Consider the following 19,364-nt stretch of genomic DNA (forward strand, 5'->3'; position numbering starts at 1 on the left):
CAATGATAATTACGAATACGATGATTTGAGTAATTAATATTCCTCCTTGGAGCTCTTCAAATTTCCGAACGTGCTGAAGTCACCATGGAGAAAAAATCGCGTGTATTGTTCGCGTATTTTTTACATTGTTTAGACGTTCCACGCTTCGACGACGTGTTATTGTAATTAATTACTTCTCAGTATCCCACGCGCGTTACGCTTGTCTGAAATACGTTAACTCGCGTCGGGAGGTGATGCACCTTGCCGTTCTTTCTTTCTCGTAACAATATAATCTGTTGCGCGCGATAACATCGCGAGGATTATTTTCGCGACGTTATTTATTTGAACGATGCGAAGACGACGCACGTACGCATGCGCGAGCGTGCGGGCTTTGAAATCTTTCTGACGCGTGTTTATGAATAATGATGAGCTTGCAGCGCGCCGATTCTCTTCTCTCGTATTCTTTATCAGACTTTGTCTCGAAGCTGAAATCGATTGTGGGTGCGATGCACTCTCGGCGAGAGCGACTGCGTGAGCGAAAGTTGACGGCGATTCGTTCATAAATGCGAGTCCTTTACGAGCGCTAGTTGAGACTTGCGACTGAACGTAACATTAAAATAAAGTATAATATAGATAGTGTGTTAGATGTATAAACGACATATTCCGCTTATAATTTATCTGACGCTGGATTGTATGAACCCTTGTATAAATGTTAATAAACTAATTCGTTTACAAAACAATATCGGGTGTTATTCGTATTCCAGAAAAAATCGCAAATCGTAAATATGAGACCATGTAATCGTCACGAAGATAGTCTTCAATTAAAAGAACGACGAAAGAGTTTCGTATAATTAAGTCAATTGAGATGCATTAGAACTGCAAGTCTAACAGAAAAGCAATTAATCGTTAATTGCTTTAAAGATCTAGTAATTGAGATTTTTCACGCGACTGTAATTAATGTAGAAAACATTTTCGACTTATTAACAAATGAATTGGTCATTTTTCATTTAGCGATGTTACTTTTACGACCTACGACTATACTTTTATAATAAATTGATCAGCCGGTAGCATAGTTAGCTTCACACAGGTTCTTGAAACGTACATAATACGATTACGAAACGTTACATACATTTAAAAAATATATATGAAATTAACATGTACTAGCTGAGCAGTCACCTAATTGGATTGGATAAATTAAATATATAATAAGAATAAGTTAAAATGCACTTGTGTTTCTATTAAGAAGTATAAAGTAACTTACAGTTAGAAAAATTGTCCTGTTCAATGAATTCGAAAGAGAGAAAAAGAGAGAGAGAGAGATACAAAATAAAGTGCAGAAAGTGCAACCGAAACGAACACGTGTAGTGAAATGTCAAAATACCATCGCGAGTGCCATCTGTAAACTCGAGAGTTCGTTCAAAAATGACCGAGGAGAAGATCGGTTCTTTGGAAGAGGAAGCTCTGAAGAGGAAAGAACGGTTACAGGCACTCAAGAGGAAAAACGAAGAGAGCAAGGAAAGCAAGAGTGATGGAGCTGAGAATTTGCCAAAGTAAATTTTTCGTTTCGGCGATACGGTTTTTGTTCTAACCTCAACTAACCTCCGAGTCCGATTAAAATCACTCAAATTTCGCGTTTCTAGGCCGAAATTCCGAAGCTACAAGCCACAGGACGAAAGCCTGAAGAACAATGTGATAGATGACGCGAAACCAGGCGATGTAGAAGCTGTGGTGCAAGAACAATTGGACGCAGCGAGCAGCAAAGTGGTCATTGAGGAACTAGTGAGTTACATGTAAACAGTATACACAGAAGATTCTTACTGCGTTGCATGTGCCACTTTTTTGCACATACATAATATATATATATATATATAATTTTCACCTTGAATTTTATACCATGTCACTATTCTTCATATGACTTTGTGCACATAGAAATAATTCTGTTTATTTGTATAGAATATCAGTAATCTGGCACCGAGGAAACCAGACTGGGATTTGAAACGAGATATAGCCAAGAAATTGGAGATTTTAGAGAGAAGAACGCAGAAGGCGATAGCAGAGGAAGTAAGAGCACGTCTCAAACAGGGCCAACAGGATCTGGCGGCTTATGTGAACGCACCTGATAAAGGATAAGTGTGCCGTTATCAATGAATATGTATATATTGTAATAAATTACATACTTTTATAAAATATATGTAAGTACAAATATCTTTGACTACAATTAACACTTGCTTTAATTGCTATGTAAAATATTATTTGTGGAGCACTTTCATTTGAGTTGCACTTTTATTATACAATAAATTGGTTCTTTATAAGATTTCTTACAATTGTGCACAGTAAAAAGTATTTTGTACTTGTGTTAAAATCGGTCTTTGTCAAAATTTTTGTGTTAATTTTTAACGTGCCCGTGTGTTAATTTAATATATCGTGTTTATGTTGTCTCAATATATTTTATGTTGAGCCAATATTCAACATGTATAAGTGTTAAAATAACATTTGTAAGCGCTAAGATAACACGTTTTATACTTCGATTGACATATCATGGATATAAATTTTGTATTAATTTCTGGCTTTTTTTTATTAATATTTGCATTACTTTTTAACATATTCACCTTGTGTTAACACAAAAATTCGTGTGGACTATTTAGGACATGTGAAATATATTCAGCACAACATTTTTTACTATGTGTACACTTCATGACGCAACCTCGACTATATTATATCTTATTGGGTCAGTCAAAAATGTCCGTTTGATTTTTCAATTTGACTTTATTATACAATGGAAATCAATTATTCGTCAACCATGTAATCGGCGTCGTTGTCAATGATCCTTTGTCAACGTTCTGGCAGGTTTCGTAGAAGAAAGCCTCTATTGTAGAAGATGGTCAGTTTATCGTCGAAAAAGACAAAAAATCAAAGCGAATTTTTTGACTGATTCAACACTTTAACAACTAAATGGATATAGATAACTATATATTACTATCAGCCGCAGTTATTCTGACGCATGGAACATTTCAGTTGCGTCCTGGTGTTGCGATCTTGGATCGTTTTACAACAACATCGGACACGCACACACAACATCAAGATGCTATTATCGAACTGTTAAAAATCCAAGTAATCACAAAAAACGTATTCTGATATCGGTTAAATGCGATCCTCATGGAGAACATGAGAATGTGCATCGGAGCATTCGCTCAATTGAACATCTTAATCCTCGAACGATATGGCAAGATTAAACGTAATTCCCATTTTATTCTGCTTAATAATATTTAATACACATGGTTTTTATTTAAGGATTTGAAGTAACAGTTAAAGGATTAAAATAACAATTGGTGAGCGCTGTTGACTAGAGGACGTTCCGTTCAGGTCTTCATACCAAAGATAGGCCAAGTCCTAGTAGAGGTGCCAACGTATTCCCCATGTAAGACGACTTGGTGTTACACTGTCCGGAATTCTGTTCCTGCGGAATGTTTCGGTAAACTTCTCGGTCTCCTAGAGGCTGCGGAGGCCGGAAGTTATGGGTCATCGGAGTGCCGTCTGATGATTTCAGCTTGCGGAAATCTTTCAACTGTAATGAAATAAGAAACATTAATTAATCATGATAGCAAGAAAGTCGCGTTCCGATTGAAGCCTGTATTGGCACTAATTCGCATAAACACGTCCATTAAATCATTGCGTATATTTTACACTCGTGGCGTAATTGATATAAGCCTAGTGAATTTAAGATACATAATTCTTGGAAATTCAAAAGAGCACGATCGGATTTGGATTAAATCGGAAAATAAAAGTTGATTAAACTGTCGAAAAATGTGTGAGAGGAAATGTTTAATTTAACAAACTTTACTTTTGTGCCAACTTATGAGTAATATCGTGAGAGATAATCAACACAACAATTAATAGTTATATTGAATGTTAGATACCTGACTATTTGCCAACTCTAGGATCGTTTCGAAGACGAACCACGTGACACTCTCCGAACAAGGTGGAGTGGTTAGTGAACCGTTGTACGTGTAGTAAGTTTGAAAATTTAAGGTTGGTGGTAAAATTAAATTTTGCAACAGGTCGCAATCACACAATGTCTTATTCATACCCGCATCTTTCATGTGTTGTAATGCGCTCGTTATGCGTGTCAATATCGGATTTTTGTAGAAGAAGAGTCCCTTCGGGACCTGTAAATTGGAAACAAAATTAAACTAGGACGTCAGTTCCTAAGTAAATAATGTCAGCGGTACAGGAAACAATTTTAGAATTAAAGTGATCTGAAGTGATCGCTCAATACAATTCTTTATAGAGAAAAAACAACTCTATCGATTTAATTTATGTCCTTTCCGTAACGCAAGAAGATCCACATAATCTCCCTTACATGATACATATATCCTAAAACAGCCAGACCATCAGCGTGATTAACAGCCTCCGCCATCGATTTGTATTTTTCATTGCGGCAGACGACGTGCATCTCCAGCGAGCACGGTTTATTGTTTATTAGAGTTTCGGATCCTTCACTATTATTCCTGCCCCAATGAAAATGCAACTGCTGGAAAGTGTATGTATCTTTTAAGGGTCCTCCTTTCACTGTTACCTCCATATTGTCGGTTGACTGTAGCTGAGCTGAACGAAACAAGAAAAGAAGAAGAGCGATTACAACGTGTAACAGCCCAATTATCACACGCGATGCATCAGCCTCTACAGAGTTTCTTTTTTATGTAATCTGAGTGACCTCGCGCAGGAGTATCTTTCAAGTATCTCTCCGCATCTGATGTCCGATTACGTATTAACTTGATTAGGTTGTTCACGGCGCGTTTAATCCTCCTGTCGGGAGCCAGCGGCGTATATCGTTCGCGCAGTTTTTATCTCAACCGCGCGCGCCACTCCGCTCGGTTCACTCATGTGCGATTTGCCTCTTTTTTTTACAAAGGGCAAACGATAATTGCAGTCGCAGTGCGAAGTCTCTTTCCTTGTTTTTGATCTTTCCGGTGTTATACCGCGAAGAGACGTTTTTCTCCGTTTTTCTGCGATCTTCGCGAACGTGGAAACGTGATCGCGACGGATTTCTCAGCGACACGTCTGAGATATCACGTGAAAAACAACCTCGGCTACGGTTAAATGTATGGCGAGATCGGATTAACGGAAACATCGGCGTAACATTACTTAACGTTACGTGGCAATACTTGATGAAGAAATTAAAGAATAAAGAGATAGAAAGGCTCTTTGTAAAGCGCGACGCAGAAGAGGAATATCAATCAGAGCCGAAACATGGTGCACTTGAGAGCCAGGAGAAAAGAAATTGAATACTGATTGAATACCGATTGAATACTGTCGAATCCTCAGTAGCCGAATTGATACGGTGCCCTGCAGGGTACGTAAAAAGGTCCAGGTCCTGGCTGAAGCGGTACTTTTCGCAACACTTACATTAAAATTCCTATAAGGTCTGGGAGTATGTTCTAAATAAGGAAGGGACTAATTAGTATGAATAATTAGTTGCGGATTAATAGAGCTGATTCGATGTGGAAAGTGTGTTACTGGAATAGCACCATTCGTGCGTTGGAGTCTGGAGAAAAAGTCCGGCGCGCGTGTGTGTTTCATTATTACATTGTTAGATAATTGTATCCTCCCGCTAAGATTTAGAAATTCGCGCCTAACATCCAGCGACGGCTCTTATTTACCTATTGCGACCTCGTTCGCAGAGAAAAGAGAAAGGAAAGAAAGAAAGTTCTTTGATTTGGGAGAGAAAGAAACTGAAAGAAAACTGATCGGACCTAAAATGAAAATTTAAATGCACGAAGATCTGCAGACTGTCCAACTAAAATACCAAACGATCCACTTCGAATCCTTTTCAGCGGTACGACTAACAATGACCTGCGTGTACTTCTCAATACACGATGTTTATAAAATATTTAAATAATATAGATATTAAATACTTAGCAAATATTCAAGTGTCCGGTGAGGAAAGTCTCAGGTACGAGAGAGATTATGATTTGAATATTTACAAAATATTTAATATCCAAGTTTTTAAAATCTTTTATAAACATTATGCGCTGTCTGGATTCAGCGTTCGCATTGTGTAGAAGAAGAACGCGATTATCAACAAAAATTTGTGAAACAATACTCAGACAGCACCAAGTCCAAAATCAGGACATAAGACGTCTTTTAGATGTCTTAAAAACATCTTAAAGACGCCTTATATCACATCTTAAATACGTTTTCAAGACGTCTAAAAGACGTCCCGATTTTGGACATTTGTGCTGTCTGGGTAGTATTCTCTCACCTGAGTGTCCGTTGTTCACGAGGGTCAACTGGCACGAATCCTTGTCGAATGGATTCTTCTTATATGTCCGGAACGAAACTTCCAACGGCGGAAAGCTGCTGCTTTTGGTATCTTTTACTATTATATTAATGGGCGATTGATTCTTTCCCCCACATGTTTCGGATATTTTGCTCCAGTTCTCCGGACCTGCGAAAACAAGAGGAGACTCCTCGTATCATGTCGTATCGCGAAGGCACGCGCCGTCGAACTACAGACGGCCGAGTTTCCCCCCGACTTGGACTCACCGTTTTCTCCACTATAGCCGAATTCAGCGCCAAGGCAGAGTCCTGAAAAGAGATAATCGTTTGAGAGAGTCATCGTGATGGATACGCGTGATGGATACGTGTGAGAAGTCGGGTGAAAAGAAAAACGCGCGCGCGCGCGCACACAATGTGTGGTATGAATAATAACGGACGGTATAAATAGAACGGAGTCCCGATTTAACGGGCGACGAATAGAGATGAGCGCGAGATACCGTTCAGGAAATGATGTTTTAATTCGGTTCCGTATTAATGGAAAGAGAGAACGCGATTTTCTTTCCCTCTTTCTTTCGTTCAGTCACACGTAACATCCAAGAGCGAACGGATAAGCCGCGCGGCGCGCGCGTAATGATTATTCCGCGATTGATTTTTAAAATATGCACTGACGCGCGCAAGTCGGCCCGCCGGGAAATCTTTGTATGCCTTTGACTAGTGCTCAGTAGGCATATCTCGTCTAATTAGCACCGGTTAATAGCACTTCGGAAGAAACAATGTTACGACACGCGACTTCAAGCTCAGATAACTTAATCAGATTCGTGAAATTATAGTTCGCGGGGTGCAAGTCTTGTCCGTTGAAAGGAAAACTTATTTTAACACTGAGCACTGAGAAAAAAGGTATTTTGTATCTTTAATTACATAATCATTATAACTGAAAGAATTACAGTCGGAAGCAATTTTTTGATAAGCGTTACTACTACAAAGTGTTAGATTTAAGTAAATAATCACTCCAATATTCCTTAGGAAATTTCCATTTGGATCAAGTAATATTTATTCGATCCAAGTGGAATATTTTCCAAATAAATTATCCAAGTAAAATATTTACTTTATTGAAGTGAAATTTATTTAATTCAAGTGAAAATTTATTAAGGAGTATTGGAGTAATTATTTACTTGTAGCACTCTTTTTTTTTGTGTGTCAGTGTCAGTGATAATAATCTGATATGCATGTTACCATCACTATTTTTGTGGTTAAAATCATAAAAGAAGTGTATAGTTGAAGCCGTAGATAACAATAATTTTTCTTGGTGCTTGGTAATCAATTAAATTTTGACGATCAAATTTATCGACCCCCCCCCCCTTCCCTCACTCTTTCTCTCTTTCGGGGGTTATTCGTCTGAAATGATAGAAAATCTCAAGTAGAAATATATCAGTCTGAGTCAAAAGCTAGTAGCTGGTTGGTATAGGCTAGATTAGATTTTCTAATTCGTTACTTTACTTAAGTAGCACATGTTAATTTCATATACGTTCTTTAGGACATATGTGACGTTTCATAATCCTATTACATACGTTTAATTTAAGAACAGTACATGAAACTAACTGTGCTGTCTGAGTAGCTGGCTGATTATTCACTAGGACGTAGATACAGTTTCGTTATCTAGCCGTTGTCTAGCTATTACGTATCAAATATAAAAGAGCAAATAGCGCTGTCTATATTCTAAAATATATAATCTAGCTACTATACACCCGCCACTAGCATTTAAAAATGAGGTAACAAGTCAAAATTTGAGGTTACGTTATTCCATAAAAATCTGAAAAAGCAGAAGTGAGCGTTATATTACTGCCGGGCAACTCTTCGTCACGCAACTGTAATTTCTTTTATTCAATTTAATCATCAACTAACTTATTCTTTTAGCCACTGGGAGAAAGGAGCGCTACATTATTGGCTGATAGCGACGTTAGACACAAATTTATTACTTCATGATTAGACATCTGTGAGGTACAATTTCTGCTAGGGAACCAAAGATATTTTGTGTCTTGAAACGCATACTTGATTGCACGAACGTTCGTTATATCGCATGATGCAACAGATTGTATTAATTACCGTGTATCTAACGGATCGATCATTAGACGCGCCGACGGCGGAGGATTCTCGCGGAAGGCGAAGTTCGAATTTCGAATTCTTCGTCTCTCTCTTTCTCCTCGAGAGAGAGAGAGAGAGAGAGAGAGAAAGAGACGATCGGCCGCTTTCGCGCGTTCATTACGCACAAGAACACTTCTTGATTGTACGCTAACGAGTGCGCACGGTGTCTAACCGGTGCGTGAATCGCCGCCTGCTCTCGTTGGGGTCTTCCGCATCTGCACGACACGTGCGGCCAGCGAGGATTCGCGCGAGTGTTACTTTTGTTTCGGCGCGCGCGAACGGCATCGCGGCGAGGGTCGTCATCGTCGGCGACGTGACGCGTCGTCTCTGGAAATCCTTGGACTGATTTGATTTGAGCCGCGATTATCTCGAGTACACGCATCCCGAGAGCATCCTTGTCGTCCTTCCATTATGCAAACTCTTTATTGCGTCGCCCGATTACGTGAGGCGCGTGCGAGGAACGTCGGCCGGCCGGCCGGGCGACAGCGATGATCGCGGAACGAAATTCTCGATCTCGAACCGCGATCGCCGCGTGAAGAGTTCTCGACGGGAAGTGTCCTGTTCGTCCGGCGGATGACGACCGTTGCTTTGCAGATTTCCTGACTCGAGGCAGAGCGGCATGCGAGCGGAAGAGCCGGGCGTCGAGTGCGCAGCGGCAAAGAGTCTCTGATTCGATTGCAGCGGCTTTCGATTGATTCGAATTGCGCTGAACGAACAAAGTCACGAGGAACGAATGATTCTTTCGCTAGTTAATCGGGAAGCCAGAAATTCTGCTTCCTTCAACCAAAATGCATCTGATTGTTCCCTCTTTCTTATATGAATTACAACTAAACTTTACAACTAAACATACAACTATCGGGATGATTGCCAACGAGTGTCCGAGATTCGGAAAGATTCGTCGAATAGACGGGAAGATTCGTCGAAGTGAGACTGCGAATCAGAGACGAGTTTGCCGAGCTCTTTCGTTTTCTCTTGCGGGTTCTGCTGGCTGCTCTAACAATAGACCAGTAAGTAAATTTAAAGAAGACGAATGTCTTCCCTCCTTCCTCCCCTCGTTCCCTCTCTCTTTTCCTTCCTTATTAATCTTGAATAATAAGATTAGGGCGGTCGATATTGCACGTAGTCATCAGAATTGTATGAGATGTGAGACGTCGCGCCCGACCAGAAGCTGTATGGACGTCGTACATCATCCATTTGTCATTTTCAGTTTATTTGTCATTTAGTTATTTGTCATTTCACTTGCGAACGCGAGTCTACGAATGCGAACAGACCGTGCGTTTCGCACAGTCTGACTAGCGTGGCGCACATTCACGTTCGAAAAAAATCCAGTACGAAATCCTAAGATTGATGTGTTATATAGTTGGTGAGCAGTAAGTTTACATTAACGCGGGTAAGAACGAACGATGTTCTTGTTAATCTTGCGACTTGCTGTCACTCTGATATCCGCCGCTTCGATCGAACGCGCTACTGGAATTTCGATACATTAACACTAGTTAAAGTAGTTATTAATTATCTTATATTTCGAAAAAAAAATGTGTGTCGCGTGCGAGAAGCTATCCAGTGATAAAATTGCTCCGTTAAAATCCCAATATCCTACACGGAAACAAAAAGTTTAGTTGTATGTTTAGTTGTAAAGTTTAGTTGTAATTCATATAAGAAAGAGGGAACAATCAGATGCATTTTGGTTGAAGGAAGCAGAATTTCTGGCTGTAAGAAGCACGTTTGGGTCACAGGAACCAGAAATTCTGTTTCCTTCGATCAGAACGCATCTGGTTGTTCCCTTTCTAGTTAATGCAAACATTTTTTCACCCATCATGCGTTATCTTCTTCATCGACTGTCCACGTATCGCGGTGGAATTTGTATCTTTTAACAATTAAAACAGCCTTCGGCAATGGTGTCGCTCGGACAAGCAATAATTCGTGGTGTTTCATGCTCGCTTTGGGAACGCGACGTGTGCCAATAATTAAAGAGGAAGCGTACGGTTTCTCAAGTTCTAGGTTCTTGTCTTAATTACACTTGATCACTCGCGAAGGCGACGCGCGCGCGCCTTTTAACAATAAGCAAAAACGACGAGGCGTCGGCTTTTCTTCATCTCTCGAGAAATTGAAAACTGTGTTCTCCTGATTATAAGGCCGATTATTCACGGCTGCGTGCCACCGTTCTTATCGGTCGATTCATCGGCGAAGTATGAGACGTCAAATTAGCCGGAGATTAGTGGCGCACCGTAGACGGTCTCGCGACGTGCACGACGAATCGACGGAAATCCACCGGACGCGCGAGATCAATCATTTCCTCGCGAATTCGCCTCGCGTCGCGTCGCATCTTCCTCCGCCGCTCGTTTGACCTCGAATCGTGAAATTAAAGGATTGCTACAATGCGAGAAGTCATTAACTAGAAAAGACTACTGGTTACTCGTGGGACGTGTAATTAAATGATTAGTCATTTGGTATTTTAAGGCGATCATTATCCAGAAATGCGCGCTCACAATTGAGATATGACATATTAAGTGACCCGAGTAGAAACAGAATACGGCAAATTCTAGCATTGAAATATGGACATGATTAGATACACCGTAATATATGGCTCACCGTATGGCACCGTATTATAAAGCTCAAATTTGGCAGTATTGTGTAATAAGATATTTCGGCTTAACTTAGCATGTGTATTTAACGATACCTGTAAAGGCCGTGGCAACCACATGAAAGAAAAGAAGCAGCTCCCACAGCTAAAAATTCACTCTCACAGGTGAAAATTAGCTGTCCATATAATACAACTGAAATTTAGTTAATTATTTTTATCCTTATATCTAATATTTAGCTCCCACAGCTAAAAATTAGATCTGTTAACTGAATTTCACTTGTATTGTATCAACAGTTCTTCCTTTTCCTTTTCCCGTGCAATCAATATATTTCTTTTGGTCTATATATTCTAAAAGATGGAAATTTAAATTTAAAATCCTAATTAGCTCTTTTTATGGCCAAATTTATCGTCACTTTCAACGTCTTTTGGAATACATGAATCTAAAGAAGTATACTGATAGTTGGTCAATTTCCTTATCGCTTAAGTCTTACCGTTTATATTTTTCCATATGCCACGGCCTTAAAAGCCCGAATCCTTATAATCCTGATAAACAATGACGTCATTATGAAAGGCTACTGCAACGCAGATAAGTATAAGTATAATATCTAATTGTGTTCTCCAAATATAGGTAATTTGATCAGGGCCTGATGCAACGGCGCGCGTTTCAATCTTGATTACGGGATTCCGACAATTTATCCGAGCCGTGTTTGAAGCACGGAAATCGGAAATAAAGTTCCTGTAAGACCGTTTGCTCGGGAATGGATGGAAAAGTAAATAGAAGGAGTAAAATAAGCGAACATGAAAAGTGATATCCGAATCATACTGAATTATATTGAGATATACGCGGCCGCCCGAGCCGTCATTGAGCGCGTCATTAGATTCTACAGGGTTTCTCTTGACAATAGGTCAAAAATGATCGTCATCGACATCTCTAATTGAGATTCTTGCGTCCTCGTCACGATGTGTACGTGATGATTCGTCGGCAATTCCGACGCGTACTAACGAGCGCATTGTGCCTATCGAGCGCATCGAGCGGCGGTTGGTTGATGGTATTCGACTATTACCGTGTTATTAGCGGCACGAACGAATCAAGCGGCAGGTACTTTTATTTATCTTTAGTCACGGCGCGTTGATTAACTGATCGATTGGTCATTCTAATTATGAGAGCGCGCGAGGAGCGCGCGAGACACATTTTATTCGCGCGCGCGCGCGCTACGGATCGGCGCGTTTTTGCCGGGGCTCGGGTGAGCAAAAGTCCGCGTTTTATTCGGATATTTTACTAATAAACGAATGCTCGTAGGAGAATAATTAACGTAGCAATGATTTATGCGCTCACGATACATCCGGTTGTCATAGAGTCACGATAGTTCTGTACGTAATGGACTTCACGTGATGAACTACGCAGGACACCGGCTATATTTTTATTTCTTTCTGACAATTCGCTGTTTCGTTCATTGCCGTAATTTGTTGTCGAAGTGCGCGACATTCGCATCGCAGATGTCCCTGTCGCGGTGATCATAGCACGCGGATTCGTGACCAACGCGACAGTCCGCAATCGGACGAAAATACATAATATCCTTCTGTAATATTTAGTAGAATGATATTCGACCTAGAACGCATACACTCACACCGATCGAACTGTCTTGCTAGGTAAATTTATGTTCTTTGTCGTTTTTCTTACAGGAAACTTAGCACGATCGAAGAGTGGTTGCTTAAAGCGGCGGCTAGGTGCCATTCGGCAGGTACTAAATTTTCCATGCGAAAATAAGAGAGAAAAAGAAAAGTGCGACTAACAGAGGCTGAATTCACGATCGTCAGGATAGTTAAATGGGATTAATGGCGAATTCGATTGGATACACCAGTGCACATCAGTACACACTAAGGGTGTATTCATAGTTGTTTATATTTTATATTTAATGTCATTTTAAGTTTTTATATTTGAGATCGTCTTAAGTTCATCTTTAGATGCTCCGCAAACCAATAAGAGGATCCGTGCGGTATATGAAGATGAATTGTAGATGATTTTAAATATAAAGACAAATTACGAATGCGGCCTTAGTATGTACTAATACGTATTAGCATCCGATCGAATTAGAAACATCAGAGCCTATATTAAAAGTTGTTGCTTGAAACTTCTTTCAGATGAGATACTCAGATTTGAATTCAGAATAAAATGTGACTTTTTCAGTTGAAGAGCGTTTATTAGATATAATGTTGTACATCAAACGATTTTCAACTGAAAAGCTTAAATTTAATTTTGAATTAAAATCTGAACATTTCATATGAAAAAGAATATTTCATATGAGTTTTTTAAGTGGCAACTATTAATACGAACTTAGCACGAGTTCGATTTTCAACACGTTCGCTGCTAGCGTCGCACATGTGTGACAGCGATAATTTTTGTTTCTGTACCAACACTACCGAGTCTATTTTACGCGAGAAAAAGTACAATGTGGTCTATGTGGAGAATTCTCCAAATCAAAGCGAATGCATTAACAATTGACACTCAACACGATGAAGGAAATCGGCCCAAAACACCGACCAATATTTCGAACTGCCGAAACTTTTCGTGCGGTTATTGAAACGGAGCCAAAATTCACGACTGTCGTGGCAGCTTTTGAAGCTTTCGTTGCTTGAGTTATTCTATATCCGACAAATGCGTGGGGTATTTTTCACCGATGTTTGACGGGACCGAGCAGACGACGACGAGGAAGAAGCGTCTCCCAGGTATGAAGAAGTGGAGGAACGCCGTTGTAGCGCAGCTCGCTGAGTAATATTCGTCTAAGGGATGAGACTTACCGGCGAGTAAAAGAAGACCGAAAGGAGCGGCCGGGAGCTTCATGATTGTTCACCCTGTCGGCGTCAAGTATCAGAAGAGAAATTTCGCGTCACTGACAGTGAGGCTCGTTGTGGCGGAATTGGTGAAGAAATGCGATCGCTCTGGTTACCGCCGGTGGTAGACTGAGTGCTGCCGGCTCGGTCGACCATGTTAAATAAGAGTCCACCGCATCTATTTCGCGACGGTGCGATTGACTCCGCGGCGGCGGCAGCATGGTCAGCAGGGAGGGACGAAGGATTTGTTTTACGACGCGCGGGGGATCGGCGAATGTTAATTGGAAAGTGCAATCATATGAGCCGCTAAATGCAAGTGGATCAACAGCGAGGATCGATTTTTATGGATCCACGTCGAATTACCGAATCAAGGTCGCGCTCGCGAAGCGCTCGTCTGAGCTTCCGCTCCGCCCTGGAACTTTTCGTCCGCGTCAGTTTGCAGGGCGGCTTCGATATTTTTTTTTTCGGCGCATTTCGAGACGCGTCATCACGACGTCCGATGGAATGAATTTTCTTCCGGAAATTATGTGAAAACCGATTCTCCCGTTGGGCGTTGGCCGCGAAGCGCGTCGGAGAGAACGTGCTTAACACGGAAAGTTACCTTGATTTTTTTTTTAATTGGGGTCCAAATGAGTCCAGGTGACTATTCGTGGGTCAAACCGCTCTGCGAAGCAATGCACGTCGGAAGCATCCCCTATTCGTCGTTAGTCGAATGACAGACGTCCAAATGTTGCCGCTAAATAAATTGTCGTTTCGCGTCTCACGAAGCGAGATCGATTCTCTCACGCTTCCTGCTGAAATTTGCCGAAGCGCGGCTTTTCATCGATTACCTTTCGTTCCTTGCGATCCACGATCGCGCGCAAGGGAAGGGAATACCGATGAGAGAGGATACTGTGTTTAACGCGGAAGCATCTGAAGCTAATTTTGCCGAGTGTGTTATGATTACATGAGCCGCTTCTCGTTGCAGATCGCAAATTAGAGACGACGATTGCTGCGCAACAGTGTGTACTCGCGCGCGTCGCGGTGTTCTTGAAAATATGGCCGACCTTCGCAACTTTCCATCGTTTATCGGATGGTACCTCACGGCAAACACATTGTGAACCATTTACCCTTTCGTCCGTGGCGCGGTAAAATAAATGGATGGTCATTAGTCACAGAGATATTCCGCCCTCGGACGTTTCTACGTCACGAAGAGGTGATGTCACGTAGTGCAATATTTTTACGTCGCCGGTTGCAGTCTGCGACACGATTGTGATCACGATTCATTATTAATTATCTTCGACAAATGTTACTTGATATTTAAGCGGTCGGCGCGGAAGTTGCGGGCATATTTCCGGTGATATGCGGCGAACAACTTACGGCACTTGCCTAACGCCGCGCTTCCCCATATTTCTTAACTTCCGTTTCGGTGAAAATCACTCTCTCTCTCTCTCTCTCTCTCTGTCTGGTCCCCTTCAGCAATTCAGCTACTACCTGCCGCTAATTCGTTGCACAATTCGCGATCTCATTTCGCGATCTCGATCGCCAAATTGGCTATTGAAGGACAACGAATGTCTAATAACATCCTGTTTTTACCGTCAAACTCTGCTAATGGCGAACTGTCATGTGTGACTGTATCGAAAATATGACAGCCATGTAGAATAATATCGAAATTGTACTCATAATTATTTGTAATGTCGCGTGATACGTTTCACGATTGACATCTATATTTTTGAAAAATCGCTGAATTTTAATCAATACTAAATTGTAAATGAAGATTTGAAAAAAAAAAATAATAATGAATCATGAATCGTCATACATTCGTACATCGTTGATAATTTCTGTTCGCGGAATAATTTAAGAACTAAGTCGGGACTATCGAGCGTTTGAAATTGTAAAAAGTTTGAAATTGTAAAAAGGGTATAATGTTAAAGATACTTGGAAATGTTAGGAATATTTAGAATTGTACATAATTTAACATTGTGGAAAAAATACTGAGAAACAATTTGAATAACAAATGATTATTTTAGTTCAAGTCCCGATAAATCGTACCGACACGTCCTTGTACAAGCAACACCTTGAGTTAACCATCGCGAAACATGTACATTATATTGGAGGACTTACAATATAAGACACGATAAACTGAGCAAGAAGCGTTTAGTCAACATAGGTCGAAAAATCATCTTTGTCGGAAATAGAAAAGATTTTCAGTATCGATAATATATGACCGGTTCGCATGTTTTTTTTCATTGCGCACTACATGTTAAACCAAGGGTTATCTTATCGTTTCGATACATAAACATTAACGGTACAACATTAGATATTATTAAACGACAAAGGTACGTGAACAAAGTTGTGAAATGGGCGGAATAGACGAGCGAGATAGACGAGCGAGATAGACGAGCGAAAACAAAGGCACGACTCGGAAAAATATCAGGGAAACAGTGCCGAAAGCTCGATTTCAGCTTCAGTGAGCAAAAACGGGAAAATCCTGTTAACGGCGAGTTTCATGTCGTAAGTGTTCCGCAAGCGGACACGGTAAACGTTGCAATAGAAATCCGTGAGGCGAACGAGTGAAAAACGGATGCAAGGACAGATCGCGTTGTCGGTTACTGAGATCGACGCTTTTACGGCGATATGTGATCAAAGGCGGCATCTTTGCGCGGATTCGCCATGCAAATAATCCACGCCGGGCGCAATAATGCGCTATCGGCGAAATGAAGAGCTTATCGAGAAAGCGAGCTCGTTTGTCGGTCGAGTCATCTCCTCAAATCCGTGTTTTCCGAAAGAATACATATTTACAGTTTTATTGCGCAACATTGAAATCCCCATCTTTGAGGAAATATAAATATATACGACGCTTCGAAAATAAGCTCGCCAATTGGACGTTATCGAGCCGATTGTTTGATTTTAATATCGTGTCTGTTACCTGAAATTATATATAGGAGGGTTCAGGACTTTCATTCCCACTCACTCGGGATCCCCATTTGAGTACGAATTCATCGTCATCTTGGAAGCGATTCTCGTTTCGCGGAGATTCGCGAAACTCGGACATGGACTTTGCGTTTCTACTTTTCGTAAGGCCAAAAAAAGAATTCCATGAAATACCAAGTTTAAAATTAATATTTTAAGTTAGTTTCTATTCTTTTTTTGTTCGCTGATAAACGTTCCTTGAGTGACGTGATTCGAGTTAAGCGAACGAGCGTTTTACGAGCGTTAGTGAAACATCGAGCGGTAAAAGCACGTGCTCACAATAGAACCAAAGACTTGTTTAAGTAGACATAACCCCTTTTTTCATCGCGCTCATCATCGCGTATTGTTTCAATTGATTGGTCATACACCTCAGAACATCCCCTGTCATTTGCAATAATCTTAGTAACTTAACTTACAGAAAAATAGGTTTCTCAAGGTATAAGTGCATAAAAAAATTGAATTATTCTGGAATCACAATTTCTTTCTCTTTTTTAAGAAATATTTAGAATTCGCATTTCCAACATATTTCATACTTTTTGTTGTTTTTATTGATATGAGAAATGTTTAGGATACAATTTGAATTTGAATGATTTTGAAAGAGAAATACCGTGGAAAGAAATTTTTTACGGTAATTTTTTCATTTTTTTTAAGGTCCCCATATTTAAGCTTCCAGGATATTTAGATGCTCTTCTTATGTTAGGACATCCTGTATAGAATATGTCCATATATAAAAATATATAATTATATATATAAAAATCTTCTATATATATATAGAAGATTTTTCTCGAAATGTGTCCAGTTAAAATCTGTCGCATTTCTTTTTCTGAAGAAGATAATTGTATGCATTTAACTGTTAAGTTAAATGAAGTTAATATGTTACATGTTAAGTGATAACACATTACCTTCAAAGAAGTGCAGCTGAATACATTGTGAACAAATATGTGATATATAATATCTAATATTATTATATTAACTTCATTCAACTGCAGTCAAATGCATGTAATTATTTTCTTTACAGAAAGAAGTAAATGTAGCAGACGTTTTAACTGAGTATACGTGAACTTTTTAAAACGAATTTTTCTACTGTTGCGAAAAAATTGAAAAAAAATCGATCTTTTGAAACTATATTCTCATTACTTTTAACAACATTTACCAACAACATTGTTGCTTAAGGAAGATACAACGATATTTCCAGCATGGAAGCGTGCAAAACGCACTCAACCTATGATGTACTGCGAAATAATATCACGCTCGTTGGGAAACGGCGGCACGTTGAAGTTTAACTACGGAATATCGTTGCATTCCGGGAGTGCGGTTCTGAAAATTTCGCGCGATTAGCCACGCCAATAATGCACCGTCAGGTAGGCAACAGAGGCGTAATGTTACCGCTCGACCATTATCCGTCGATTGCACAACCGCAACAGAGATGCAGATAACAATCGGCCGGATAATGCGTTAGATATAGCTTGCATATTGCGGTCGTCCGACTGTCGACGATGCATCATTATCATCGACTACGCTTGCTTACGCTTATGCTGGTTTGCCGTCGATAACGAGACGTGGTCTTCGTGATCTTCGAAAGAGGATTACGGAAGGGAACAGCTGTGATGTCATATATTACCGAATCGATGCTACAGTCTGACGTCCGACGCGGTCGGCCATTTGTCGCGCGAGACGTGATTCGTTTGCACGTTCGCTGCTAAATCATTCCTTATCGCGCGTCATATAGAATATAAATTTTCGTGAGCCACTGAATAAATAAAACCGAACACATTCTTACAGTTCATGTAGATGCAGTTTAATTTATTCGCTCGATGATTGATTAAGATTTATCGACATTCCACGATAAGAGATTGACGGCGTAACACGCGACGTGAAATCAACAAAATCCCGGTGACCGGTGCTCGTCGCGTCAGTAAGCTGCCGAAATTCCGTGTCGCAGCTTTTTAATGAAAGGTCATTCCTCTAATTTTGTATGTAACGTCTGACCGGGAACTTGCAATTCAAAGCGATTCTTTAAAATGTAAATTTGAATTCACCCAAAGTCCTGGTACGAACGGTAAGCTCGCTTCGCGAACTTTCCTATTGAAAAGTGAACTTTTCTAATAAATATGTTTTCTTCTTCTCGACCACTTTTTCTAAGTTTACATCTTAGATTAAGGTACTTCAACCTTAGGACAAAGCGCAGGATATTAGCGGGAAGTATGAAATAGAATATTTCCATCTCTAACATTGAATGAATTTCGCACTGTGCCGCCGATCTTCGCAGCAACCTGACCTAACCTCGCTCTCCTTCGGCGGCGCTCCGAGGAGTGTCGCGCGCATCGCGGAGCAAGTGTGCCCCGCGGCCAATGAGAAACTTTTAGAAATCCCGGCTCACTAAACCAATCCGGAAGAGCAATTTTAGTAATAGTTCGCCGCGTCACGGGCCGACTGTTCCACCTTCAGATAAATTTATCTGATGGATAAATATTTTAAGGATGTTTTCGTTTCATAGCCAATGAAACGAGCCGTGGAGGATCCGAAGACACACATAAGAACGGTCTCAAATAAAATATCTGACTATGAATACCTGTGTGCCTGTGTGGGAAAGTCTAGA

General features: G+C 40.4%; 2 protein-coding genes across 3 annotated transcripts; one reads left to right on the forward strand and one right to left on the reverse strand.

The window, feature by feature from the left end:
* Nucleotides 1–1,382: 1,382 nt before the first annotated feature.
* Nucleotides 1,383–3,229, forward strand: LOC106746864 (coiled-coil domain-containing protein 12). 2 transcript variants are annotated; one of them, XR_001374621.1, is made up of 4 exons: nucleotides 1,383–1,529; nucleotides 1,620–1,758; nucleotides 1,933–2,171; nucleotides 2,995–3,229. XR_001374621.1 is itself a non-coding variant. In XM_014623979.1 (3 exons), exons 1-3 carry the CDS (start codon nucleotides 1,402–1,404, stop codon nucleotides 2,107–2,109), a joined length of 444 nt encoding a protein of 147 aa, XP_014479465.1. In that variant the 5' UTR covers nucleotides 1,383–1,401; the 3' UTR covers nucleotides 2,110–2,184. The 2 variants fall into 2 exon arrangements, 1 of the variants encoding a protein (XP_014479465.1); XM_014623979.1 differs by lacking the exon at nucleotides 2,995–3,229 and having other exon boundaries at nucleotides 1,933–2,184.
* Nucleotides 3,209–13,955, reverse strand: LOC106746863 (carbonic anhydrase 1-like). The gene is made up of 6 exons (XM_014623978.1): nucleotides 13,781–13,955; nucleotides 6,526–6,567; nucleotides 6,242–6,427; nucleotides 4,340–4,584; nucleotides 3,897–4,145; nucleotides 3,209–3,544 (listed from the first exon to the last, which is right to left on the reverse strand). Exons 1-6 carry the CDS (start codon nucleotides 13,821–13,823, stop codon nucleotides 3,347–3,349), a joined length of 963 nt encoding a protein of 320 aa, XP_014479464.1. The 5' UTR covers nucleotides 13,824–13,955; the 3' UTR covers nucleotides 3,209–3,346.
* Nucleotides 13,956–19,364: the final 5,409 nt, after the last annotated feature.

Source organism: Dinoponera quadriceps, unplaced genomic scaffold (assembly GCF_001313825.1).
Source record: "Dinoponera quadriceps isolate SergipeBrazil2010 unplaced genomic scaffold, ASM131382v1 scaffold1565, whole genome shotgun sequence".
NCBI lineage: Eukaryota > Metazoa > Arthropoda > Insecta > Hymenoptera > Formicidae > Dinoponera > Dinoponera quadriceps.